This window comes from Prionailurus bengalensis, chromosome A3 (assembly GCF_016509475.1).
Source record: "Prionailurus bengalensis isolate Pbe53 chromosome A3, Fcat_Pben_1.1_paternal_pri, whole genome shotgun sequence".
Lineage (NCBI taxonomy): Eukaryota > Metazoa > Chordata > Mammalia > Carnivora > Felidae > Prionailurus > Prionailurus bengalensis.
Window position 1 is genome coordinate 5,726,243 of NC_057354.1, and position 24,874 is coordinate 5,751,116.

A 24,874-nucleotide genomic window follows, 5' to 3' on the forward strand; every position below is an offset into this window, starting at 1 on the left:
TCACTAGATTATAAACCCCAATGGGATAGCATCGTGTCTGTTTTAGGACTCTCTTCAGTGCTTTGCCTCTGACCGGCCCATGTTTCTTGGAGTGAATGACTTCATCCTCTTTCCAGGCTGAACACTTCCTCCGTGAGTCCCCCGTGATTTCTCCCGCATGGAGCTGTGGCTCCAGCAGAGTTCTGGGAAATGCCAGAACTATCCCTGGGCTGGGCCCCCTCAGCCCCAGACCAAGACTTCCCTTCCTTGACCTCGCACCCTGCCTGCCTCCCAGCATCCCCTAGGGCAGCTGGCCCACACACCTGCTGTTCTCTCCTCTCAGCAGTCCTCACTCAGGTTCTTCTAGAAGCACTTCCCTTCTCCTGGGGACAGGTCCCTCCATCCCACGGGGTTCCGGGGAGCCACCACTCACACCATCACGCTGGCCCCTGACCCCATTCCCAGGACGCTGCACACAGCTCGTCACCTATGCGGAGCCAGTCAGCCCTCCCCTGGGTTTTAAGCAGACTGCAGGGGAGCAGACACCCAGGGCATGGGGGGGAGGGGCATCAGCTCCTTCCCTAGTTCTTGGAAAGGGGGGTGGTAACAGGACCCCGTCTGTCCGGTCACTCTGGATGGCCAGAGGCCAGTGCGGGCAGGTGCTCAACAAACACTTGACTAAAATGCCCGGCTCCCGAGCTGTGACACCAAGTGATCACCGTGGCGGTGGGGGGAGGGGGGGTGGAGGTGGGGGGAGGGGGGTGGAGGGGGGGGGGCAGCGATGCCGGAGGCTCCCGTGCATGAGAAAAATTACAGACCAAGTTTTTCTTTAAAGAAAACAAGTTTTATTTTTATAATCAGAACGTTCTAATAAAAATATTATTATAATATTAGCTACCTTTATTTTCTGGGCTTTGACTCTGTACCAGGCGTGCCGCAAAGTGCTTGCCCACGTCGGTCAGCCCCCTGAGGCCACCACTTCCCTGAGGTAGGTCCGAAGGAATACCCCCAGCGCCCCCCAACTTGGCGGCCCGCCCTCCCCAAACCCTTCCACGGGTCTCCTCCGCGAGGCTGCCCCTCGGCTCACTCCCCCCTTCCTCTGAGTGGGGGCCACCGCACGGCCCATGGTGCTCTGTCCGGGAGCCCCCCGCCTGGCGGCACCTCTCTCGCCCCACCCCCCCACCCCGCCCCCAGACCGAGGCCCCCCCCCCCCCAGGAGGCCAGACGTGTCTCTGCTCAATCCCAGGGCCCCAGCTGCTACACAGCAGGTGACGCCACGAGGGAGGGGGGCAGGCAAGGCCGGGTGGTCCTGCACTCGGAGCCCCGCCCACTCGCTGGCGGCCCCTCGGCCAGCATCACCTGGGGCCACACTCCCTCCTGCCCTTGGTGGCTGGGGGGGGGGAGGACACCCTGAGACCACTGCCCGTGGCCCAGAGAGACCTGCCTGGAGACGCCCACCCTCCGAGGGGCTCCCGGGGCCGGCAGATGCTTCGTCGCGCGGAAAATACTGCCACCGTCGCCTTGGGCGGAGCCATCGACAAAAGTGAGTCTCTCGAAGTCAAAAATAGGTTCTGGATTCTTGGTGGTGGGAGTTCCCGTTTAAAAAATAGACTGCGATTCTGAAATCATCTTAGTAGCAAAACAAGGACCATAAGAAAAAAGTTGCAGCTCGACAGAAGGGGTGTCGCCGGCTCCCCGTCGCCAGCGTGGGGTGGGCTGTCGTCTAGAAACGAGAGTCCCGGAGGCAGACGGGCCCCCCCGCACCTTCCGCCACGGCTCACCGCCCGCTTCGGCGGCTCTCTCGGGCTTCCCTGGAGTAAGGCATCTCCGAGCAGGGGCGAAGGGCAGCCGGTCCGCGGGGAGGGGCGGGGGAGGAGTGGGGGGGGGGCGGGAGGGCCCGGCCAGGTGCGGTGGGGACAGGGCCGTGGGCGCCTGGGGTGCGGGGAGGGGCAGGAGAAGGGGAAGGCGGAAGGCTGGCGGTGTGTGCGAGGTCTGGGTCGTGTCTTCGAAGAGCGCGCGGCCGTCCCTTTTTCCGAAGTCCTCCCTCGAGACGCGGCGGGTCCTGGGTTTCAAGAGAAGCGGTCTCCGGTCCGTCCGGGGTCAGGCGGGGCTCCCGCGGGGTCTCCGGAGGTACATGCGCGGGCGCGCACCCCGAAGCCCGGCCGGCCGCTTGCCCGGCGTGGGGCCGATGGGGCCGTGACGCCAGGGGCGGGAAGGACCCTCACTGCATCCTGTCGGGCTGCAGCTGCGGAGGCTGGTACTGCACGAACGTGGCGCCCGCGGGGGCCGCGGCCGAGAGGGCCTGAGGCACGGCGGCCGGGTAGCCGTAGCCCACGAAGCTGGCGGCCGTGGCGGGCGAGGCGGCGTAAGGGTACTGGTCAAAAGTGGCCGGCGGGTACTGGGCGTAGGCCGGGCTGGCTGGCGTGTATTCGATGTAGGGGGAGGACAGCGACGGGACCGGGGCGGCCGGGATCACCACGCTGGGCTGGACGATGGCTTGTGGATAGATGTAGTGGGGGGTCAGCCTGCGGGGCCAAACACAGAAGGTCTGGGTCAGGGGACGGGGCTGTGGAAAGCTGGCTCCGGAGCGGAGGGGCTGGGGGATGCTGTGTCCCCGCTCCCGAGGGACCGCTCGTCGGTCAGATGGGTATGGCAACAACACATCTTCCTGGAACACACCAGCCGTGCTGCTACCACAGGGCCTTTGCACTGACTGTTTGCCCTGACTGTTCCCACTGCCCATAACACACGTTCCCCGGCTCTCCAGAGCCCCCCCTTCCCAGTGAGCCCTTCCCAGGCGCCCCCCCAGCCCAACCCAACGCTCTGCACTCCAGCCATCCCCCCACGAGGCCCCCCACAGGGCCAGCGATTTGGGGGACCCAGGTTTAAAAAGGATTTAGAAGTTTCAGACGGTGACAGCAGAGCATCAAGTCTAGCGTGGGCCTTCTGAGCTCAGGTCCCCGTGTGGCTGCCAGGTCACACCCCGGCCCTCCGCCTCCCTGTTCGTCTCCCCAACCAGCCGCCACCACCGGGGGACACGCTGCGCTGTCCCGTCCTCCTCCCCAGCTCCGGAGCTTTGCCCTGGTCACCGACAGCCCAGAGCCCGGCCCACGGCAGCTCGGCGAGCCTCACCGAGTGAGGACTGCGGGAGTGAGGCACGAAGGACAGCAGTGAAGACGAAGAGGACGGGAAGCCCTGGGAGCAAGGCCACCGACCACGCCCGGCGCCCACGGAGCCGGGTCCGAAACCGAAACACCTTCACGCGGTGCCTGCTCGGACGCGCGCTCAGGCTGCCCTTCACGTCACCACCTTGTTTCACGACAGAGAACGGAGCTCAGAGGGTCAGCGGCTCGGCCAAGGCCCCACGGCGATGAAGTGAGGGGACCCTCCTGACCCACGCGTGTGTCCCATGCCGCAGGCTAATGTGCAAAACCGTCACCGCACGCCCGGGATGAGTCCCACGTGTCACGGGTGGGGAGACGGGGGCACAGAAAGGCCGTCTCGGTGTGGGCCCGCTCGGCCAACCAGGCGCTGGGCGGCCCCGGGCAAGTGGCTGGGCCTCTCCGGGCCTCGCCGCCTGTCTGCTCCACGTCAGGTACCCGGCAGCCCCATCGGGGCAGACGGCCCGGCCACGGGCATCAGTCTCTCCTCCGCCTCTTCTCGCACCAGCACGGGGCACGCGGGACCCAACTCCCTCCTGCACCTGTGGGGTGGGGCCCGGCTCCAAAGAGAAGCCGCTCGGAAAGAACAGGGGGCCCCGTCCTCCGACACTCAGCCGGGGCAGACACCACGGCAGCACCCACAGGATCGGCGACAATCCCGAGAACGCCAGAGGGTCACCTGCAGGGGCCGCAGCGGCACCGATGTCCCTCCAGACGCACCGTGCTCGGCCCCACGCACTGCCCTCCACGCTGCCGGGAGGAAACCGAGCAGCGGACCCGAGATGCCGTTTATGCTGTGGTATCACTGATGCTAAAGCAGCCAGATGCGTATTTATACGCGGGCCAAGGCGGCTGAGGATGGGCGAGGCGGGCCGTAGGGAGCTGCCGTTTTTACGGGTCCGAGAACCCACGTCCTATACCGCACGACGTCCTGAGCGCACAGGCAGGGGCCGGGGCCGGCGGAGGGCTCCGCGGGTCGTTACAGGGCCGATGGGTTCCCGCGCATAACCAGGAAGAAGGGGCGATACTCACGGGGGCCAAGCGCCCCCCACGGTGGGACAAACCAATGGGGTCTCCCCACGCTGCGAGGGGGAATGACACGTGCCACGGCGTGGATGAGCCCTGAGGACGTGCTGAGCAAAGGACGCCAGACCCAGAAGGCCACTCCCCCGACAAGAAACGTCCACACGGGCAAACCCGGAGGAAACGGGGGGGGGGGGGGGGGGGGGGGGGGCGGGGGCGAAGCGCCAGGGGCTCCGGCAGGGGGCGGGGCCGGGCGTGAGCGCTCGCGGGGCTCCTCTCGGGCCGATGGACAAGTTCTGGGTCAGGCAGAGCGCGCGTCTGCACACGGCTGTGAACACACTTAAGGTCTGAAAACAGCTGTTCGGTTTCAGATGTTCAGATGCTCGGTGACCCGTCCTTTGCGAGAGACAAATCCCGCTGCGGGGTGAGCCGCCCGCGAGGGCACGGCGCGCAGGGCTGCGACGATCTGGCAGCAAAGCGGGCGGGAGTCTGGGGCACACCTGCCGGTGCCTGCGGGGCCCCCAGCGCCGACCGCGCCGCCCTCCCCGCCGCCCTCCCAGCGGCAGCGCCCCAGTGTTCCCGCAGTGCCTCCCCACCCCCACCCTCTGCCGCGTGTGCCCGGGCAGCTTCCGCCGGGATCCCCGTGCTCTGGCTCCGGGCCACAGCGCCCATCCCCCTCCACCGCCCCCACTCCAGGAGCCTCCGCCGACCACCTCCGTCCTCCCCCATGCAAACCAGAGCCTTGAACAGAGCCGGGCCTGGGTTCGAATCCTGCTCGGTCTGCTGAAAAGTGCAACAGCGATCTCGCGTCTGCCGGGGCCAGGATACGGCCCCCGCAGCTCAGATTCCAGCGGGGCGGACAGACACACAAACATACCAACCCATGACCCGGAAGCGGGACTGCGGGGAGTGGTCAGGGTAGGCTTCTCGGAGGAGAGAGCAACTGCACTGAGCCCCGAGGGCAAGACAGAGCTGGCCGTGGGGACCGGCAAGGCAAAGACTGAGGCTGGAGCCAGCGTGTGCGCGGGAGGGGCCCGGCAAGGGTGCCAGGCTGTCGCTTTGAGACCACATCCCTGGGGGCTGCTGTCCCACCTCAGCTGCTGTCCCGTCCCAGCCGTGCCCTGCAGCACCTCCGACGCTCAAGGCCATCCCCACCCGGGTCTGTACCTGCCAGCGACCCCCTGGAGCCCTCACCTCCCCTGCATCTCATGTGAGCCATGGGGAGGGCTCTGCCCCGACCCCCAGGGCCTCTTCCGAGGCCCAGCTCTGGAAGGAGCCGGGCACACAGCGTGTTGATGGAACAACAGGTCACGGGGAACAGGTTCTCCGCTGAGAAGGACGAGGGGCTCCCGCAGTCAGGACGCTGCCCAGGAAAGGAGCAAAACGGGGGCACGATGAGGTGTGCCTTGGTGCAGCACCCACTGGGACATCCCTGGCACCACGAGAGCCCCCACCCGGCTCCTGGAGCCTCGGGAACATCTCTCACTTCGAGGCTCTGGAAGCCTGCAGCCCAGAACTTCTCCAAACATGGGCGGGGACGCCCCTGCCTTAGACACCCCCGAAGCACGTGCCAAAAAGGCAGATCCCCTGCAGACAGAGGGGTCAGAAGGGGTGACAGGCCCCCAGGGATCCTGATACACACCCACACTCAGAGCCACTGCCTAGACCCGGGCTTCACCCTGTCCACACAGCAGAAGGATCCAGGGCCGCAAAAATGACAGGTTTCGGGTGCCTGGGTGGCTCAGTCGATTGAGCGTCCGGCTCTTGACTTCGGCTCAGATCGTGATGTCACGGTTCGTGAGATTGAGACCCCGGGTCAGAGTGCGGAGCCTGCTTGGAATCCTCTCCCTCTCTCTGCCCCTCCCCGCTCTCGAGCGCGTGTCCTCTCTCTCAAAATAAACTTAATAAATACACACGTAAGTAGGTAAGACAGACAAACAGGGCTCTGGCCGTATTTCCCCAAGGTCCAGCCGGATGAGGCAGTGGTCACATCTGCCAGGTCCTGCACTCTCCCCTGTCAGGACCAGAGCTCTGTCCCAGCCTCCACGGGTGACGGAGGAACTGTCTCAGGCTGGGGAGGAAGGGAGACACCCGGTCCCTGACACCCCAGGATACAGCCCACCTGCGTCCGCTCACCTGCTTCCCTTGAGCCTCTGCCCCGCCCCCACTCTATGCAAAAAGTCCGAGATAACCCACAACGCGTTTTAAAGCCACAAGAGGTACTGTGTCACCGCAGTGGCAGAGTCTCGCCTCCTTGTCCATACGCTGCCTGGTACCTGAGCCACAAGGACTGGCTGCTGGCTGGAGCCTGTGACCGGGGCCCCCCTCGGGGGCCAGCTTGGGTCTCCAAGAGGCCACCCAGGTGGCAGGGCAGTCCCAGTCCAAGGCCCAGCAGCCAAGCTGCTCAGTGCATCCACAGAGACTGGACCCCCAACAGGTGTGTGCACCCCAGACTGGGATCAAAAGGAAAAGAAGGAACGAGGGGAGGGGGGCGGGTCCTGCCGCACAGTGGGGCCAAGAGTCAGAGGGGGCCACAAAGCCCCAGGAGGCAGGGCACGCGCCCCAGGCAGTTTCCCTCCAGCAAGGCCGCCCCTCGGCTCTGCATGTGGATTTGCAGAGGCTGACCTCAGGGCCTGCAGGGAGGACCAGGACCCCCCGCCAGAACGGCGGCCTCAGCCAGGGCGACTCTGCCCCTCCGAGGGACACCGGGCCACGCCTGGGACATTTCTGGGTGCCACCCTGGTGGGTGGAGTCCAGGGAGGCCACCAATCCCCCACAAGGCACGGGTCGGCCCACCGTGGAGACTCCTCCAGGGTCACACCCCTCACGTGCGGACCCTGCCGTGGAGCAAACTACAAAGCGAAGGGCACGCGCTCGGCTCTTGACCGCCCTCAGGGCCCAACGCCCCAGCCCGGTGGGCGCGGGGAAGGAGGCCGGGTGGGGACGGAGGGGCAGAGCTGCAGGGGTGTGTGCACATGCGCCCACGGGGACCCCACTGAGCTTCCGGGGGAGAAAGCAAGCCCAGCCAAACCTGCCTGGCGCAGCCCGGCGCCCCCCTCCCCAGGCCCGCACACACGGCAGGAACAGGAGGCCCTGGCCAGGGGGCAACAGGGGCAGGGCCCGCGTGCCCCGCACGTTCCTTGCCACCCCACCCACTCCCCAGAAAGGCTGGGGCGCCACCAGCCTCCACGTGCTCGACCTTCAGACCTCTGAAAAGGCCACAGGCCGCACAACACTCTGCGGGCGAAGGCTGGTCTGCCACCAGGGCAGGAGCCCCCGGGGGACGGTCCCGCCCACTCTCCCTCCGCTGCGGCCCAGGCCCCCCCCCCCCAATCCCCCCAACTGTGTCTGTTCTCCACACCCCGCCCACCTCCCCAGGGCAGTCAAGCCTCCGTCTACCACACCCCGTCGAAGCAGGTCCTCTGTGCCTGCTTCTGCCCCCATCCGGTGACCAGAGGGTCATCTTAAAAACATCCAAGACGGGGCGCCTTGGTTAAGTGTCTGACTCTTGATCCCGGCTCAGGTCGTGATCTCCTGGTTTGAGAGATCGAGCCCTGTGTCAGGCTCTGCACTCTCGCTCTCTCTCTCTCCCTCCCAAAATACGTAACTTAAAAAAAAAAAAAAAAAAAAAAAACCCAAGAGACCAGCCCACCCCCAGGATCAGAACCCTCCAGCGGCCTCCACCCTCCCCAGAACCACACCACTCCCCCTATGGCTTCCCACACAGCCAAGCCTCAACTCCCCCTGCAACTCTTCTCTACCCACTGTCCCTACTCTCACCACCCTGTTCCCCGGACGCAACGGGCACCTCCCCCAACGGGCCTTTACACTGGCTATTCCCTCTGCTTGCAGGCTTCTTCCCCAACCTCCAGCCTCACCTCCTCAGAGGCCTTCCCCGACCAACCCCCAGGTCAACGCCACCACATCCCACCCACCCCCGGCTTTATTTCCTTCTTACGACCTGAGACCCGTCATTTACTTTCCGTTCTGTTTTCTCGATGAAAATGTAAGCCCCCCGAGGGCGGGCACTTGGTGCCGACGGCCGGGTCCCGAGCACCTAGCACACCATCTGTCGAGTGCAGAGGGCCTCAGGCAGGCCGCGGGATCGCCGGCACCCAGAGAGCAAAGGAGCCTCCCTTGGGCATGCTGCCTGGGTCCTGGGATAGAAGCTGCAGCCCTTTACAAGGCAAAGGAAGCAGCCCAGCTGGAAACAGCTATTGCCGGACGGGGCCCTGCTCGCAAGTCGGGGGGCGGAACCTGGCGGCTCGGTTCAAGGCTGGCTCTGGTCCTCGCCAGGTGCCGGGCTGTGTCAGCGCTGCCTCTGTGGGGTGAGTGAGGTCACCCTCACCGCTAGGGCTGCGTGAGGATTTAATGCTCTGCACGCCCCAGAGAGCGTGGCAGCACCAGTGACCTCCTCGGGCCTGAGGGACGACAAGGGAGAGCCCCCAAGCCGGCCAGGACGCACAGAAGGTCCTCCCTCTCACGGCCACCTGGCCCCAGCCCCAGGGAGAGCAGACCAGGAACCCCGGAGGCAAAACCGGACCAGCCAGCAGGACAGCTGGGCCCACGGTCGGAACCTAAAGGTCAGGTGGCCCGATGCTCACCAGGCCTGCTCCGACCAGGCGTGACCATGACCTGCAGGACCGGGGGCTCGTGGCTTCCTGACGGCACACGGGGCAGCCGCGAAGTCTGCCGGGACCCAAGGCATGGCCAAGGGCACCCCAGCGGACTTGGCCCAGCGGAGGTTCAGGGGCAAGAGCCCTGAGTCTGGACCCTGGCCATGCCTGTCCAAGTCCCTCAGCCCTCTCTGGCCTCAGTTTCCCCATCTGTAAACTAAAGGTGCCAGCCACAGAGCCCAACAGGGCCTCTGCTGCGTCCCCAGAGGCCCCTTCAGGAGACAGAGGTCTCGGGAGCCTGAGTGGCCCAGTTGGAGAGGCGGCTGACTGCTGCACACACTCAAAGCAAAACTCCGCTAAAAGGAATCACTACAGCCTCGGAGGACTCATTTTCTGAAAGCAAAGCCACCCCCAAAAGTAAGAACAAAAAAGGCAAATGAGACCGTTTCACTTTTTCTGCTCCCTGGAGGTTTTCGCCAGCCGTGCTGGGGACCCAGGCAGCCACCGGGGGCGCAACTGCAGGCTTCTGGAAGGAAGGGGCGCGGGAGGCAGAAAAGCAGGTCCGCGGCTGGGAATCCCCGGAGGGGGCACGTGAATGCTCCCTGGGGCCACCAGACAGCAGGCAGGGGTGGGGCAGCGGCACAAAGCAGGTAAGCCGTGCCTCCGTGGGACGCCGCCAGGCCTCCCCCGAACTTGTCCAAACCCCGACCCACACCTGCGCCCTCTCCTCCAGGCCCATCCGGCCTTCCACGCGCTCAGCCCAAACCTCTGGAATCTTCTCAGGCTCCTCCGTCACTCATTCTTTAAAATGTATTGTATTCGGGATCCCACAGCTGCTCACCCTGGCCCGAGCCAGCGGCCACCCCAGCTGCGTGGGGACCCCGGCCTCCACCGCACGGGCCACACAGCAACCAAGGGATGCTGTAAGGACACAAGTGACCCGGCCCTCAGCCACGCAGGGCCCACCTCAGTCCCGCGTCACTCGGAATAAGATCTAAATGCGCCCCTGGGCCCCCCAACTCCCCCACTCCCTCCCCCGGCTCACGCTGGCGTCCCCGGCCCGGCCGCCCCTCCCCCCACAGCGCCTACCGCCACCGGGCCTGCCCACACTGCCGCCGGGCTGCAGGCCACTCTGCAGCTACGATCCGGGACGGCATCCCCACGGCATCCGCGGCCTGCCACAGAGCTGGCAAACATCTGCTGAACAAACGGGCCGAACGAATGCCCGGCTTCCTGCTTCCACCCACGTGGGAAGGGTCGGGAGCACGAACGCTCTGCTGAGCCCTCGTCGCGTTCACGCGGGAGGTGGGGAAACTGAGGCTCAAGGAGGAGAAGTCACGACCACGAGGGATCACACACACAGGCCACGGAAAAGCGCCTCCGGGCTCTCGGCCCAGTGCTCTGGCCACGGCAGCGCGAGGGGGCCGGCTGGGCCACCCGGGAGCCCTCCCGCCCCGTTCCCCCTGCTCCTCCCGCCCCAGGGCACACCCTTGGGGGTGGTTCAGACACCCGCAGGCCTGTCTGTGGCCAGGCCTCTGTCCCTCGGCTCTCCGGCCCTCAGGCTGCCAGGGCAGCGGGCCGGAGCGAGGAGCTCATCCTTGAGAGGAACCCAAGAGCCACCCCGGAGGCTGGTTTCTGTTACGGCACACGGGGACAAACAACAGGTGTGCACCGGCGGCCCACCGGGAGGGCCACGCGCCGACCCACGCCTCGCTCCAGTGCCAAACAGGAAGCTACGGTGTGGGGAGCAGGGCCACCCCAGGCACCCTGAAAGTAAAAACAAGCCATGTGACGCCACAGCGGGGAGCAGGCACCAGCTTCCTCCCAGCCCCCACAGCCTCCCGCTCTGACCTCACTTCCTGCCGCGCCCCCCCCAAAGGTGCTGATCCCACGCCCGCCCCCCACCCGGCCCCCCACCCAGCCCCCGAAGCAAAGCTCTGCGACTCACCACCCCTGCCCCGCCCAGCCTTTAATCTACTTCGCATTAGGAAACAGCGGGAGAATCCCGAGAAGTTGCAAAAACAGCACAGGGAGGTCCTGGGTGCCCTCCTGCCGCGTCCCCCAGTGGTGACGTCTTACACAACCCAGCGTGAGACCAAAACCAGGCACCTGATGCTGGCACGGTGCTATTAACCAGGCTGGAGGCCCTGGTCAGGTTTCGGCGTTTTTGGGGTGTGTCCCAGTGTGTCGTCTCTGACCTCCCGTCGCGGGCACAGATGGCCTTCCCACGGCTGCGGTCCCCATGCGAACCGCCCACCCCCACCCCCGACCCTGGTGACCCAGGTACCGGGCTCGGGCCCCTCGGCGTGCACACACCTGGGGCCTGGTGATGGCGGGGACAGCGGGGGCCTGCCCAGAGAGCATAGGCGCCCCTGGACCCACAAGGCATGTACCGCCCCAAGAGGGTCCCATAGTGGGTGTCAGTCCTGGGGTGCCTGGCTCGGATTTGCTCAAGAGCTGGCCAGAGGGAGGTGCTGGGGCCTCGTGGAAGGAAGGAGCCACCCAATCGGGCCCCCGGCCCCACACTGCGTGAGCTCAGACAAGTTTCAGCTCACCCGGTGCCTGCACGGGCAGCTCGGGCAACAGGCCTTGTCGGAGGGCTACCAGGAGCTGGGTCCCTGACAAATACAAGTCTCTCTGTGGGCCAGGCCCCCGACCCACCGGCTCTGCACAAAGGCACCCACTCAGTGCTCAAGTCAGCCCTGCATCCTGGTCTCCATCCTGGTCATCTCCGGGGAGATGAGCCCAGGCAGACCCTGGGATCCTGGCTCCAACACAGGATGACCCTGCTGTCTGGGACCTGGGGCCCGGTCTCACCCTGGCCACAGAATAGGACTTGCGGTGAATGGATGTGAAGGCCCCAGCAAGGCCCCCTTAAGAAAAGGGACGGGGGCTGTGCCCAGAGAAGCAGCTGGCCCTTCAAAAATAACCCAAGGAGAGGTTCCAAGTACAGCCAGGCCCAGGACACACCTCAGACCCTGGCAGGTCTTAGGTCTAGCCCTGGACATATACACTCTGACACCAGGAGGTCCCTTCCAGACAAGGCTCAAAGCTCTGCCCGGATATGTGCCCTCTCCAGACCACTTGGAACTTTCCTGCCTGCAGGCTGCCGACTGTCCCACCCGGGGGGGGGGTCGGCCAAGAGATGCTCAGCTGGATGGTCTATGGCCTTGGTCATGTCCTCTCATGGTTAAGTCACTGGTCACCTGCCAAGGAAGGATTCTCCAAACCTCAGGCCTTGGCCCCACACACAGTTACATGACAGGAATGCACAGCCCAAGTTAGGTCCTGAAAGACCCCATCCCCCTTAAAAAAAAAAAAAAAAAAAAAAAAAATCCCCGAGAGCCAGGGAATCCAAGCAAAAAGTGTAACTTGTTAAGAAATTCTTTGGCGAATCTCCCACGCTGATGCTTACGGCCCCACAGGCGAGGATTCCGCAGTGGCCTTGCCCAAAGGTGGGGCCGTGCAACCTTTAGACCTGTGCAAGGCATAGGATCGGAGGCAGGAACTCCGGGGGAAGTTCGGCCAGGCAGGAGAGGGGTTAACTGGTTGAAAAGGCCGAGCTGCCCAGCCCTGGCTCCCACCGTGCCCTCGGCCCGGCGCAGGCCCAGCCTCACTGCCAGCCCGCAGCACACAACACTGACTGCTGAGTCAGGCCAGCCGCGCTCCCGCCCGATTGTTCTCGTTTGCAAAGACAAAAGACAAAAGGGACGCTGACGGCCCAACTCTCCCAACCGAGGGGCACTGGGGGAAGGCAGCTGACCCCGGGCCAGCCCAGCCCTGCCTCGCTGGGAGAGCACCCCCAGGGGCCCCTCCCGCCACCCTGGACCTCTCAGCGAGGCCTGGCGGGAGGCGGCGGGACCCTGAGAAGCTTTGGGCCACCGGCTGCTGGCCACGAAGACCTGGAAGCTCCCTCTGACCCCTTGTCCCCGCCTGGGTCTCCGCCCCCTGGCAACCAACAAGAAAAGCCCGAGGCCTCTTCGTCGTCACAGGTATTAGATGCCAGCCAGAGATTTAGTTGCAAGACACGGTCACGTGAAGTCGGGAACGCACGGCGGTAAGATCTGCACCGACCCCCAAGCACCCTCGCGTGGGTGGCACTCAAGGGACCGTGAGGGGAAAGGCTGGGGCACCCTTCCTACCCGCCCACCCCAGAGAGCGGCGGCTGAGTGTGGGCTCGGAGCCAGTGGCCCGGTTTAAGTCACGTCACTTAGGTCACCCCGACAGACTGTTAACCGCTCTTCGCCTCAGTTTCTTCATCTAGGAAGCGAAGGTAACATCAGCCCCAACCTCAGAAGGCTGCTGCGAAGACAGGAGAGGATGGGGGGCAGGGGCACAGAGCACCCGGTCCGGCGTGCCGGCACCGTATGTGAAGAGGTCATTATTTCCATCAAGGAAGTCACAGACGAGGAAACCGAACGCTCAGGAAGAAGACGCCACCTGCCATCTGCCAAGCGGACCCGGCTGGAATGTGGCAGAACCAGGATTTGAACCCAGGTCTGCAGGCTCCAGGGGCCAAGTCCTGACAGTGACTGGAGTCCTAGAGGCAGCTGCAGCGGATCCGAAAAGAGCTCAAACGTGCTCGGGGAAGGAGCTGCTCCATGGTAAGCAGGACAGAGCCGCTGATGCCCGCCCCCCTCCACCCCCGGTTCTGTGCAGCTGGCCCCTGCTCCAGGCCCTGCCCCTGGCCACCTGGGACACACCTGGGGAACAGCGCCAAGGCTATGGAAAATGAGGAATGCCCTCCTCACGTGACCTGGACCCCAAGCAGGAAGAACTTCGGATGACGGCAGATGTCCCCAAATACCTCCCAAGACGGCTCCAGACATTTATGAAGCAGATGCCAGGGCGAGAAGGAAACCCAGAAGCACCAGCTCCCCGCCGCCCCCGGGCTCCCTCCCAGGAGAACAGACTGAGAGCTGGGCTCCCACGCATGCCAATCCACGCCAAGGCCACCAAGCAGACACAGACGCCGCGTGTCCGGGCGAGCACCCCCAGATCGTGGGCACGCAACAACTCCTCAGCCATCTGTGTGACCTGCCCGGTCCACCCGAGCCCAGCTCCCAGCCCTGCCAGGGAAGCCAGGTGGTTCCTCGAACTGTGCCTCTTTCTAGGGCAGACACATGCATGTGAGACACACACACACACACACACACACACACACGCACACGCACACACACACACACACACACACGCGCAGCTTAAAGCAAAATCCAGAGCCTGGGATTTGGTTCTGACAGCTTGAGAAGCACCAACGTTCTAAAAGGGGCTGTCTGTGTTCTCACCGCCCTCGCCACCCCCAGGAGCACACCCCACCCCCGTCGACACGCTGCCGGCACCGGGACACACAGCCAACATCGATCACGGGGCTGGGAAGTCACACTGCATGGCAGGCTCTTTTGTGCCCCTGAAGTGTGTGTGTCCTTCCACAAGCAGCTGCCGGGACTTATTAGAACTTAAAAAAAAAAAAAAAAAAAAAAGCCAGGCAAGGGTGAGATGCGCTGAACCACAGCACGTCGGACAAAAGGCCCACAGGCCGGGCCCACTGGGGCTGGACAGCTGGCCCCGGTCCCGTCTCACCTGCTGCAGCTTTCATAAATACCAGACCCCGGATGGCAGTGGCCTGCTGGCACCATCTGTCAGGCACCAGAGCGGGTCACCCGGCACCCTGAGAAGAACGCAGCCGCCGGGCCCACAGAGCACGGGCAGCACTTCCGGAGCCTTCACTGCCCTCCCTCCCCACAGGCCTCTCCCGAGGTCTCCGCGCACAGAACTCAGAGAGGCCGCTACCATCCCCATTCCACAGAGGGAGCTGGGGGAAACTGAGGGACAGACGGCTGTGTAGGCTGCCAGAGGTCACGCAACCGGTCACAGGGAAGCCAAGACTTGAAACCAGGCTCCGGCAGCCTCCGTGGTCTCTGGCAGGACTGGAGGAACGCTCTCGGCCTTCTCTCCGTCCTCCCGGCTGGCCCTGCCTCCCCGCCCTCCGAAGGCAATCAGGTTTATGGAAGATCGGAGAAGGTGACGGTTCGCAGACACGGAAAGGTAGATGCAAAGGGCATCGGTGGGGCTGGCGGTCCTCGGATGAAAGACTCCCTCGGGCCAAGGGGCGCCCGGGGCCTGCTTGGCCAGGTCTGCTCACCACCCTCCACACCCACCCCAGCCAACAGTGCCCACTCACCCGTAAGTCCGTTGGATCAAAGTGGGGTGCAGCTGCTGTACTCCAATGGCAAAGCCTGAAACGAGAGGCCACGCAGGGGCTCAGCCTCACCCAAGGGAGCAGAAGCACACAGCCGTGCCCTCCCCCATCAGAAGGGACAGATAACTGGCTTCCTCTACACTCCCAGGCCACCTTCCCACAAATCCCGAAGCTCCCTGCCTAAGAAAGCCAACGGAGAGGGGTAACAGCGGCCTCTGGGTATCTGTCCCCCTGGTCGCCAGCCCCGGGGAACAACTTCCTCCTTCCCTGGCGGACGGCTGACAACTGGCTGATGCGCCCTCCTCGCCCTGTCCCGCTGGCACATGCACCTGGACGACGGGGTCCAGCTCCCAGGCTAGGGGATGACTGCCCAGGGACAGCTCTGCAAGCACATGATAGCTGACGGCCACTCCTGGGGCAGGGCTGGGGAAGGGGGGGGCCCTTTCCACCCCACAGATACCAACACTGAATATAGCAATCAAGACGAGCCAGGAAAGGAAAACACAGGCTCTCACCCGTCTGGAGGCTCCTCGGCTTGGCACCCAGATACGCCAGGTTCACGTTGGCCTTACGGCCATCGATGTTGGGGTTCGGGTCTTTGCAAGCTCTCTCCGCCGCCGCCCGGTCGGCCATGGTCACCTAGAGGAACACAGATGCATCAGGGGTTTCCCTTACCGGTGGGAGGAGCAGAGCCCTCTGCTCGGGCAAGAGGCACTCACTTCCCCCTCCCTGGGGGGCCAGTTATTCAGAACCTCTGACCCAGTCCCCACCCCCACCCCCCCACCATGGGGCCCTCCTGCAAAGGTGCCCCTGGATTCCAGTTCCTCCATCCAAGTTCATGTGCTGGGAAACCTAGCTTTAGGAACAGAAATGATCCCCAGGGGAGACAAGGAACTTCCCCCTTTCCTCCCCAAGGAAGGCAGGGGCCCCGAGCTAGTCCTGCCTGCCTGTGGGGGTGCGAATTTCCTCGTGGGAGGGGTTGGGGGACACCGGTTAGAAGGAAAGTAGGAGACGTGCCTTCAAACCGTTTTTTTTTTCTTTTTTTACTTAAGCCGTTTGTTCTGGGCGTTTAAAGGAACTCTTGTAAAATACTGGAGGGGAGGGGAAGGGGTGCTAAAGGCCTCCAAAGCGCCCTGAGGTGAAGCCTCTTCTGCTTGCTTGTTGCTCCAGGAAGTCCTGGGAGTAAGCCGACTGTCCCCAGAATCTCTCCACAAACTCCGAAGCGCTAATTGAACACAGCGGCTCTCCCTTTTAACCAAGGAGTGGGGTGGGGGCAGGGAGCCGCGGCCGAGTAGCGGCGGCGGGACGGGCTGGAGCGTGAACCTCCGCCCCCGAGCCCAGGAGGGGGCAGCAGGTGCCGGGGCAGCTGGGCGTGCGCCCGCCGGTGGACTCGGCGCCCCCGGCGCGGTAAGTGCGGGGCGGGGTGCGCGCCCGGCCGCGGGGCCACTTACGAAGCCGTAGCCGCGAGACTTGCCCGTCTGGCGGTCGGTGATGACCACGGCCTCCTCGATGTCCCCGAAGCCCTCGAAATACTTCCTGAGCGAGGCGTCGGTGGTGTGGTAGGGCAGGCCGCCCACGAAGATCTTGGTGAACGTGGTGTCCTTCTGCGAGCCGTGCATGGCGCCGGAGGCGGCCGGGGGCCGCGGGAAGCCCGCGCTCGGGGCGCACGGCGCGGGCTGCAGCAGCATGGGGGGGGGGGGGCGCCCCGCCGCCTACGGACCCGGGCCGCGCGGCGCCGCGCTCATGGGCGGCGGCGGCGGAGAGCGAGCAGGACAGCAGCGGCACCGGTCCAGCAGCCGGGCCCGTCCACTGGCGGGCCGCTCCCACCGAGTGCGCCTCGCTGCGCTGCGCTGCGCTCCTGCCGGCGCTGCGGGCACTCTGCGCCCCGGCGCCCGCCCCCGGGCTTTGTAAGCGGCTCCGCCCCTAGTCCGCCGCAGCCACGCCCCAGCCGCGGCCCCGCCCCGCCCCGGGAGCGCGGGGCCTGCCGGGAAGCGTAGTCCCGGCCGCGCCCCGCGGCGCCCGGCGGGCGGGGAAGACTTGGGGCGGGGCGCGCACGCGAGCCTGAGTGAGCAGGGTCGCGTCCCCGCCGGCCCTGCCGTCCCGGGGGGCTCTCTGCGTGCCCGCAGAGGTCTAGTGAGTTAGAGTCAGCGACGGTCAGCATGTTTATTGAGCCAGGGTGAGATGGGACACAGCAACATGTATTAAAAGCTGAAATGATTCTTGTTTTATATGCACATATGATTCACTCGATGAATATTTTTCAGGGCGTTTCATGCGACACTCCAGGATGGGGGCTGCAGGGACGCACAGAACTTACGCCCTAGCTCCGTGGAGCCTCTATGAATAAGACAAGTCAGCGCTAAAAATACAGTGGACAACCCGGAGGGACATAAGCCAGGGATCTGCAATCCAGGAGGGTCCAGAGTGGTCCCAGAGACCCCCCCTGGAGGAGGTGACTGGGCAGAGGAAGTTGTTCTGGCCTCTTCCAGCTGATATCAGGGATTCCTCCCTGTAGGTGGGCGACCCTGGGGGAAATGCAAGCTGAAGGCAGTCCTGTCTCTCTGTCTTTGTCCCCAGCCATGGAAACAGGCCATCCCGGAGCCTCTGTGTGCTCCACGCCAGGCAGGACGGGCTACAAGAACTTGTTCAGAGTTGTTAGGAATTTCAACGAACAGGAGAGCAGTAAACCAAGTGTGGGGCCTTTCTGAGCTTGGGGCCCTGGAAGCTGGCCCTGGCACCAACATCCCCCACTGGTGGGTCACACCTTGGTGCAGAGGCCGACTCTGGGCACCTCAGATCCTCTGCTGTCCCAGCACAGCTGTGGTGACAGCTCTAAGTGAGGTCACTCCTGGCCCTGACCCTATGGCCTCCTCTGGGACAATGGGATACAGGTGGGGCCTGGGGGGCTGGGAGGGGCACCTGGTGGGTTGGGGGGCGGGGCGAGTCGTGTTCCCTAGTCTTTCAGGATTTCACCCGCCACCTAGGGTGCTTGACTCCAGGCCCAGACAGACTGTCTCAAGTCCCTGGACCCTGACCTCACCTTCCTTCCCTCAAGCCTCTCTGCTCCAGGCCCCTTAAGCTGGGAGGGGAGCCCTAAATTTTCAGCAGGTCTCCCCGAAACACACACTTCTCCGTCCCACCTAATTCCTCCCTTGTCCTTTCGCACACGTTCCTGCAGCACCTCAGACACACTCCTGCCTCCTTTGGGGCCTTTGCCTCATCACTTGCCCTTTATCTTGCCCGTGTGTGTGTGTGTGTGTGTGTGTGTGTGTGTGTGTGTGTGTGTTTTAACGTTTTATTTTCTGAGAGAGCATAAGCAGGGGAGGGGCAGAGAAAGAGGGAGACACAGACTCAAAAGCAGGCTCCAGGCTCCGAGCTGTCAGCACAGAGCCCAGTGCAGGTCTGGAACCCACACTTGAGATCATGACCTGAGCCGAAATCGGACCCTCACCCGACTAACTCCCGCAAGCACCCCTATCCTGTGTTTTTTTTTTAATTTCTTTCAATGTACTCCTGTTTCCCGAACCCCTGCCCACCTGCTCATTTACAGCCTCTTTCTCCTGCTAGGTGGGCGGGACCCTGGATGTTTTGCTCCAGCTGTAAGGCCTGGCAAGCAGAGGGCCCTCGGGAAATGTTTGTTGACTGAATGCACGACGGAATGGAGGTGAGAATTCTCCACCAGACAAGGGGCACTTTTAAGAGAGCCCTTTGGAAACTTTGATTAAAGTGTGGCCTAGATTTTTTTCCTAGAGGCCAGGGAAGGCGGCCACTGCCCGGCCACGTGGTCTCGGGCAAGCTGAGTCCCTTCCCCGGGTCTCAGTTTCCCCTTCCGTGACAGACAAGGCCTCTCTGAGGCCGCCCTGGCAGTGGCCACGAGGGGCTCCGGCGGGGTGGGCGGTGCCTTTCCCAGCGGCGCAAGCCGCCCAGGCGTCCCGCCTACAAGTCCCAGAGCCGCCCGCGCGCGGCCCCGCCCTCCCGCGCGCGGCCCCGCCCCCTCCCCCCCCCCCCCCCGCGCTCCCGGAGACCCGCCGGACAAAACCGGGAGGCACGCAGGACGCGAGCGCAGTTGCACGCGGGGCGGCTGGCGTCTGTCTAGCACGTGCTGGCGCTGCGGGGGCCTGGGGTCCCGAGCCAGGGCGGGGACACAGGCTCCGAAAGGGGGAAAGCGCGGGGCTCCGGCGGGGCGTTTGTGCACCCCGGGCCAGGCGGGCTGGCTGCGTGCACCTCGCGCTCCTGCCCGGCCCCGGAAGGGGCCAGGGGGCCGGGGGCCATGTGTGTCTTACCGGGCGCTTGCCCGGGTGGGGTTTCGTTCACTCGTTCATCCTGTGCCCCCTTATGCTTCCGCATCCCCGACCTCTCTGCCCATGGGGTGGCCGCACTTTCCCACTGCAAATAGGAGACCAACGTAAGGACCCACCACCGCCCTAAGAGCTTACATTTCAGGCGGAGTAGAGAGAGGGCGAATGAATGAATGGTGAATATTAGGTTTTATATTCAGGTAAATTTTTCTGGTTAGGCTGTGAGAGGGAGCAAAGAGGAGAAGAAAGATGGCCAAGAGATAACTGTTCTTTAGAGTCAGGGAAAGCCTGTGGGAATTGGTAAAAGCCAGAGCCATTGGAGGACAGGAACAGAGAGAACAGAATGAAAAGGCTTAGAGCGACTAACGTTTATCCAATATGTATTTTTTTGTTTAGTTTTTATTTATTTTTGAGACAGCAAGAGAGAGAGGGAGACGGAGGGTGAGCAGGGGAGGGGCCAAGAGAGAGGGAGACACAGAATCCAAAGCAGGCTCCAGGCTCCGAGCTGTCAGCACAGGACAGGACAAGGGGCTTGAACTCACGAATGGTGAGATCATGACCTGAGCTGAAATCGGCCGCTTAGCCAACTGAGCCACCAAGGCGCCCCCACCCCCATATGTTTTTTAAAAATTTTTTAATGTTTAGTTTTGAGACAGAGCACAGTGGGGGAGGGGCAAAGAGAGAAGGGACAGAGGATCCAAAGTGGGCTCTGTGCTGACAACCCGATGCAGGGCTTGAACTCATGAACTATGAGATTCCGATCTGAGCCAAAGTCAGACTCAACCAACTGAGCCACCCAGGTGCCCCATACCTAATGAGTACTGGGCACTTTTATGTGGTCGATCCTCACACACCACTAATGATAAAGGTCATTTGTCCTGGCATACCTGTTTGGGGTCAGGTCCTTGACTAGGTGACTTACTATTAGATGATTTAACCTTGGGGTGCCTGGGTGGCTCAGTCAGTGAAACGTCTGACTTCGGCTCAGGTCACAATCTCATGGTTCGTGGGTTCAAGCCCCATGTCGGGCTCTGCACTGACAGCTCAGAGCCTAGGGCCTGCTTTGGATTCTGTGTGTGTGTGTCTCTCTCTCTCTCTCTGTCCCTCCCTTGCTCTCACTCTCTCTCTTTCTCTCTCTCAAAAATAAATTTTAAAAAATTTAGATGATTTAACCTCAAAACAGCCTTTGTCATATGTAGGTACACCCAGTTTTAAGGCAGTGGGCACTGAGGCTCAGAGTGGCTTCCCCAGGGCCACCAAGTGAACGATGGCCAATCCATGATCCCCTTTTATTCTCCCCACAGCATTTAAGGGAGATTTGTCTCCCCACTTTGAGGGCTGCGCAGGTGAGACCTCAGAGAGGTTAAGAGAAGTGATTAAGTGGAAGTCTTAGGGGGCAGGCCCAGACTTTCAGGTCTGGAAACATTGGCCCTTGTCTGAGACCGTGCCTGGGCGTGTGCGCTTGTCATGGGTTGAATTGTGTCTCCCCCAAGATATGTTCAAGTCCTAACCCCTGGTGCCCACGAGTGTGACCTGATTCGGAGGTAAGGTTTTCACAATCTAATCAATGTAAGAGAAAGTCACATCGGATTCGTATGGGGCCTAATACCGTGACTACTGTCCTTACAGGAAGCCCATGTGAAGGCGCAGACTCAGGGAGAAGGCCGTGTGACAACAGTGGTGGAGACTGAAGAGATGTACGCACAGGCCAAGGAGCGCCATGACCCCTGGAAGCACCAGAAGTGACGAGAAAGGCACGTGTGGAACAGATTGTCCCTTCTTCGTGCACTCGGAGGGAGTACGAGTCCTGCTGCCACCTTGAGTCTGGACCTCTGGCTCCAGGACCACGAGAGAATGACCTTCTATTGTCCTCAGCCACCCAGCGTGTGCTCCTTTGCTGCGGCAGCCCTGGGAGACTAACGCGATTGGAGAGAGGAGGAGGACAGAGCCCTGAGCAGGTGGAATCACACAGTTTGTCACGCTCGGGTCTCAGAACCGTCTTCAGAGCCACGCGGGGGTCCTGGGACTCCTGGGTGTCATTCCAGGCCCCAGGCCTGAGAAGCCGCCCTGTGCCTCCCTGGGCTTCAGCTGCTCAGCCGGGAAAGGTGGGGATCCAAGAAAGGATTCTTCTGCGTGAAACACCACCAGTTTATGTCCATTCCCGTCCTCACTGCCCAACCCCTACTGGGAACAGAACCGGCAGCCGCCTTCCCCTGCGCCCCTCCCAGGTGTCTCCGGAGCCTGGGCTCTTTCCCACAGCGACAGCCAGGCTAGGACCTCACCATCCCCACCTGCGTCTCGGAGGCACCATCTGGATGCAGCCCGAGGATCGACTCAGATCTATCTTTAGTTTTCTGCCCATCCCGGAACGCGGTCAGCCCGGCGTTTGGATCAGTGGCCGCTGAGCTGGATGCTCCCAGAGCCTGGGACTCAGGCTGCATCCAGGCCTCTCTTCTGGCATCCCTCAGAAGCCCGTGTCCCTGCCCCACGCCGTCCTACACCTGCATTTGCCTCTCTATGGACTGGCGGTCTCCCCACTAGAGGTCACCTCCGAGAGGCTGCTGGCTGCTTTGTTCACTGCCACGTGCCCAGGGCCCGGCACATGGAAAGCACATGATAAATGTGTGCTGAGGAGGGCGCCTGGCTGGCTCAGTCGGTTGAGCGTCTGACTCTTGATTTCAGATCAGGTCATGATCTCAGGGTTCATGAGTTCGAGCCCCGCGTCAGGCTCCGCCCTGATCGCCCGGAGCCTGCTCATTCGTCATTCGTTCTCTCTCTCTCTCTCTCCCTCTCTCTCTCTCTCTCTCTCTCTCTCAAAGTAAGTAAATAAACTTTAAAAAAAAAATCCTTTAATAAATGTATGCCGACTGAGTGAGCCAACACACGAATGAATGAACAGAAGACTGGGATTGGAGGTGTTGGGGGGGGAACCCCGAAGCCTGTCTATTCTAATGGAGACCCAAGCAACTCGGGCTTTCTGCGGATCCCAGCCAAGGTGGCCCCTCGTCTCCATGCCAGGCTGCAAGGTAGAAGCGTGCGGGCCACCTGCACCCACCCCACCCCCAACCAGAGGCCTGAGGAACCCTGAAAGAAAACATCAACACAGCAAATCGAAAAGGATTTGCTCAAGTCTCTCTGCGGGAGACTTGAGGCCCGCAGACTTGGACGCGTTAGCGGAGCCCCATGTACCCGCCGTTTCAGGTTTGCAAGGCTCCTTTCTGCTTCTCCTCGTCACGTGGTCAAAAGCCACCCGGTGTTCTTCGCGAAGGCAGTGGCAGGGCCGTGAGGAGAGAGCAGAGGGCAGGCCAGGAGGAGCCGGCCCTACATTTGTGAGCCGTGCGCATCGCACCCATCGCAAGCCTGCCGGCAGCCACCTCCCCGGGCCTCGGTTTCCCCGGCTATGAAATGGACGTGATGGTAGCAGCTTCCTCGTGGGGCTCCTGCGGGGCCGGGAGACACAGAAAGTGCTGAGGTCAAACTCATACCGAGTAGGCGCTCAGTAAACGCAAACTCCTGCAGTTTTCGGTTTTTTACCAGCACCCCTCAGTTTCCAGCCGACACAGCTGCAGTCTGGGCCAGGTGGGGAGGTGGGGACCTTGTCAGCCCTCCCACACGTGCTCCTTCGGCGACTCCCGTTGCCTGTGGGACAGAGTCCCAAATCCCTTTGTTCGAGATGCCCTCCCGCCCCGCCCCCAGTACAGAAAGGCGCCCCTCCCTGCTTCCCCCAGCCCTGTCCCCTCTCAGGGGCCCTCCCTTCTGTGTGGGCCTGGGCCTCCCCCCTCCCCCCGCAGTCTGCCAGGACCTGAGGCCTCTCCTCCGATAGATGGTTCCAAACAACAAATGGCTAGAAATGTCACGGAAAACAAGCACATTCAAAAAACGCTATTAACGTGTTTGCAAATGAGCAAGTGATACAGGAACGTGTGTGCCCTTCCGTTGACGCGTAAAGTACCAAAAACGAGCGGTGGCTTGGACGATGCCAACGTTGTGGACGACCCGGCAAAATGGCCGGGACACCGTGCTGTGCGTGTGGCTCAGAGCCGCTCAGGTTCAGGGTCATGGCGGCTGCTGAGGCTGCACGGCCTGTGGCCTGCGTCCACGGCTCGTCCGCGTCGGTCGGACTCTGCCGAGGAAGACTTTTTCCCTCGCCAAGTTCACAGGCCCTGAATTCTGTCCACGGGCCGGGTGGGTGTGGGGGCCCCAGGGAAGAACTCCTCTGCGTCAGTTCCTCCGGTCGTGGTAATGAGTTACGCACACTTCGTGGCTCCGGGTAACACAGATTTATTCTCTCATTCTGCTTACTCTGGAGGTCGGAGCCCAACAGGGGACTCATGGGCCAGAGTCGAGGTGTCGGCAGGTCTGGCTCCTTCCGGAGGCTCTAGGGGATACATCCGTCTCCTTGGCCCTTTTCGGCTTCTGGAGGCTGCCGCCTTCCTTGGCCGGTGACCCCTTCCCTCGTCTTCCGAGCCGGCTGCCGGGTGGGCTCTCCCATGCTGCATCACGGTGACACGCTCTCCCTCTGCCCCCGTCTTCCAGCTGCTGAGTGGAAGATGGTCCCCCCCATCACCAGCATAATCGCCCCGTCTCAAGGCCCAGAGCCCTGGTCACAGCTGCAAAGCCCCTTTTGCCACATGCGGTAGATCGGAAAGCAGCGGCCATGTGTGGGGCTAATGAGGGTGTTTCATCAGTAGACAACCTGGGGCACCGCCTCCGTCCACCTTAGGAAAGTGGCCACTGCCGATCTGGAAACGTGGATCATAAGCAGGGCAATTCCCCCGCCGGAGGCTGCACGCTTTTTACTTTTTGGCACTCCGCAGGCGAGCAGGTGTGTGTGCCGGGAATTTGCAGGAAGTCGCGTCCTGTAAATGGAAGCCTCTTTCCCCCCCACCCCACCCCCCACCCTGTGCGGCTAATCCCGGAGCTGTGAGAAACCCGTGAGAGCCAGTGCTCGGGAGAGGGCTGAGCCTCTCTGCAGTGGGAGTGAGGTGCCTGCCCCGGGGGCCGGGTTTTCCCAGTGAGCACTGGTCCCGGGACCCTGCCCCAGCAGGTGCAGCCCGGCAGGTGCATCAGAGGCTGGCTCTAGGAGCTGGGGGGTGGGGGGTGGCGGTGAAGGTACAGCACGGACGTGGAGTCTATTCTGGGGCGGTGGGGGGGGGGGCAGGGGGCGCCGTGTCACACAGCTGGAAGGCAAACGGCTCCCTGGGAACACTGTCCTAGTCAGCTCGGGCTGCTGTGACTAAGGACCACAGACTGGGGGCCATGGATGACAGACATTTATTTCCTCACAGTTCTGGAGGCCAGAAGTCCAAGATGGAGGTACTGGGGGGGCTGGCAGGGTGATTTTTGGGGGGAGGCCCCTGTCCTTGGCTTGCAGATGACTGTCTCCTCCCTGTGTCCTCACATGGTTTTTCCCGGGTGTCTGTGTCCTAATTTCTTCTTAGAAGGACAGCAGCCATATTGGATTAGGGTCCACCCCGGTGACCTTATTTATTTATTTTTTAATTTTTAATGTTTATTTATTTTTGAGAGAGGGAGACGGTGCGTGAGCAGGGGAGGGGCAGAGAGAGAGGGAGACACAGAACCCAAAGCAGGCTCTGG

The 24,874-nt window shown here is 62.7% G+C and overlaps 1 protein-coding gene across 1 annotated transcript; it reads right to left on the minus strand.

Annotated features, from left to right (window-relative positions):
- Window positions 1-2,011: 2,011 nt before the first annotated feature.
- On the minus strand, window positions 2,012-16,887 carry RBM38 (RNA binding motif protein 38). The gene is made up of 4 exons (XM_043553612.1): window positions 16,430-16,887; window positions 15,494-15,617; window positions 14,961-15,015; window positions 2,012-2,504 (listed from the first exon to the last, which is right to left on the minus strand). The coding sequence occupies exons 1-4, from the start codon at window positions 16,664-16,666 to the stop codon at window positions 2,201-2,203; spliced, it is 720 nt and encodes a 239-aa protein (XP_043409547.1). The 5' UTR covers window positions 16,667-16,887; the 3' UTR covers window positions 2,012-2,200.
- Between the last annotated feature and the right edge of the window lie 7,987 nt (window positions 16,888-24,874).

Excerpts from the sequence above, each read along its gene's own strand:
- RBM38 (XM_043553612.1), bottom strand. The coding sequence starts at position 16,666 with ATGCTGCTGCAGCCCGCGCCGTGCGCCCCGAGCGCGGGCTTCCCGCGG. Across the intron at positions 15,618-16,429 it reads AGTCTCGCGGCTACGGCTTC|GTGACCATGGCCGACCGGGC; the intron begins GTAAGTGGCCCC and ends GTGTTCCTCTAG. Across the intron at positions 2,505-14,960 it reads TTGATCCAACGGACTTACGG|GCTGACCCCCCACTACATCT; the intron begins GTGAGTGGGCAC and ends TTGGCCCCGCAG.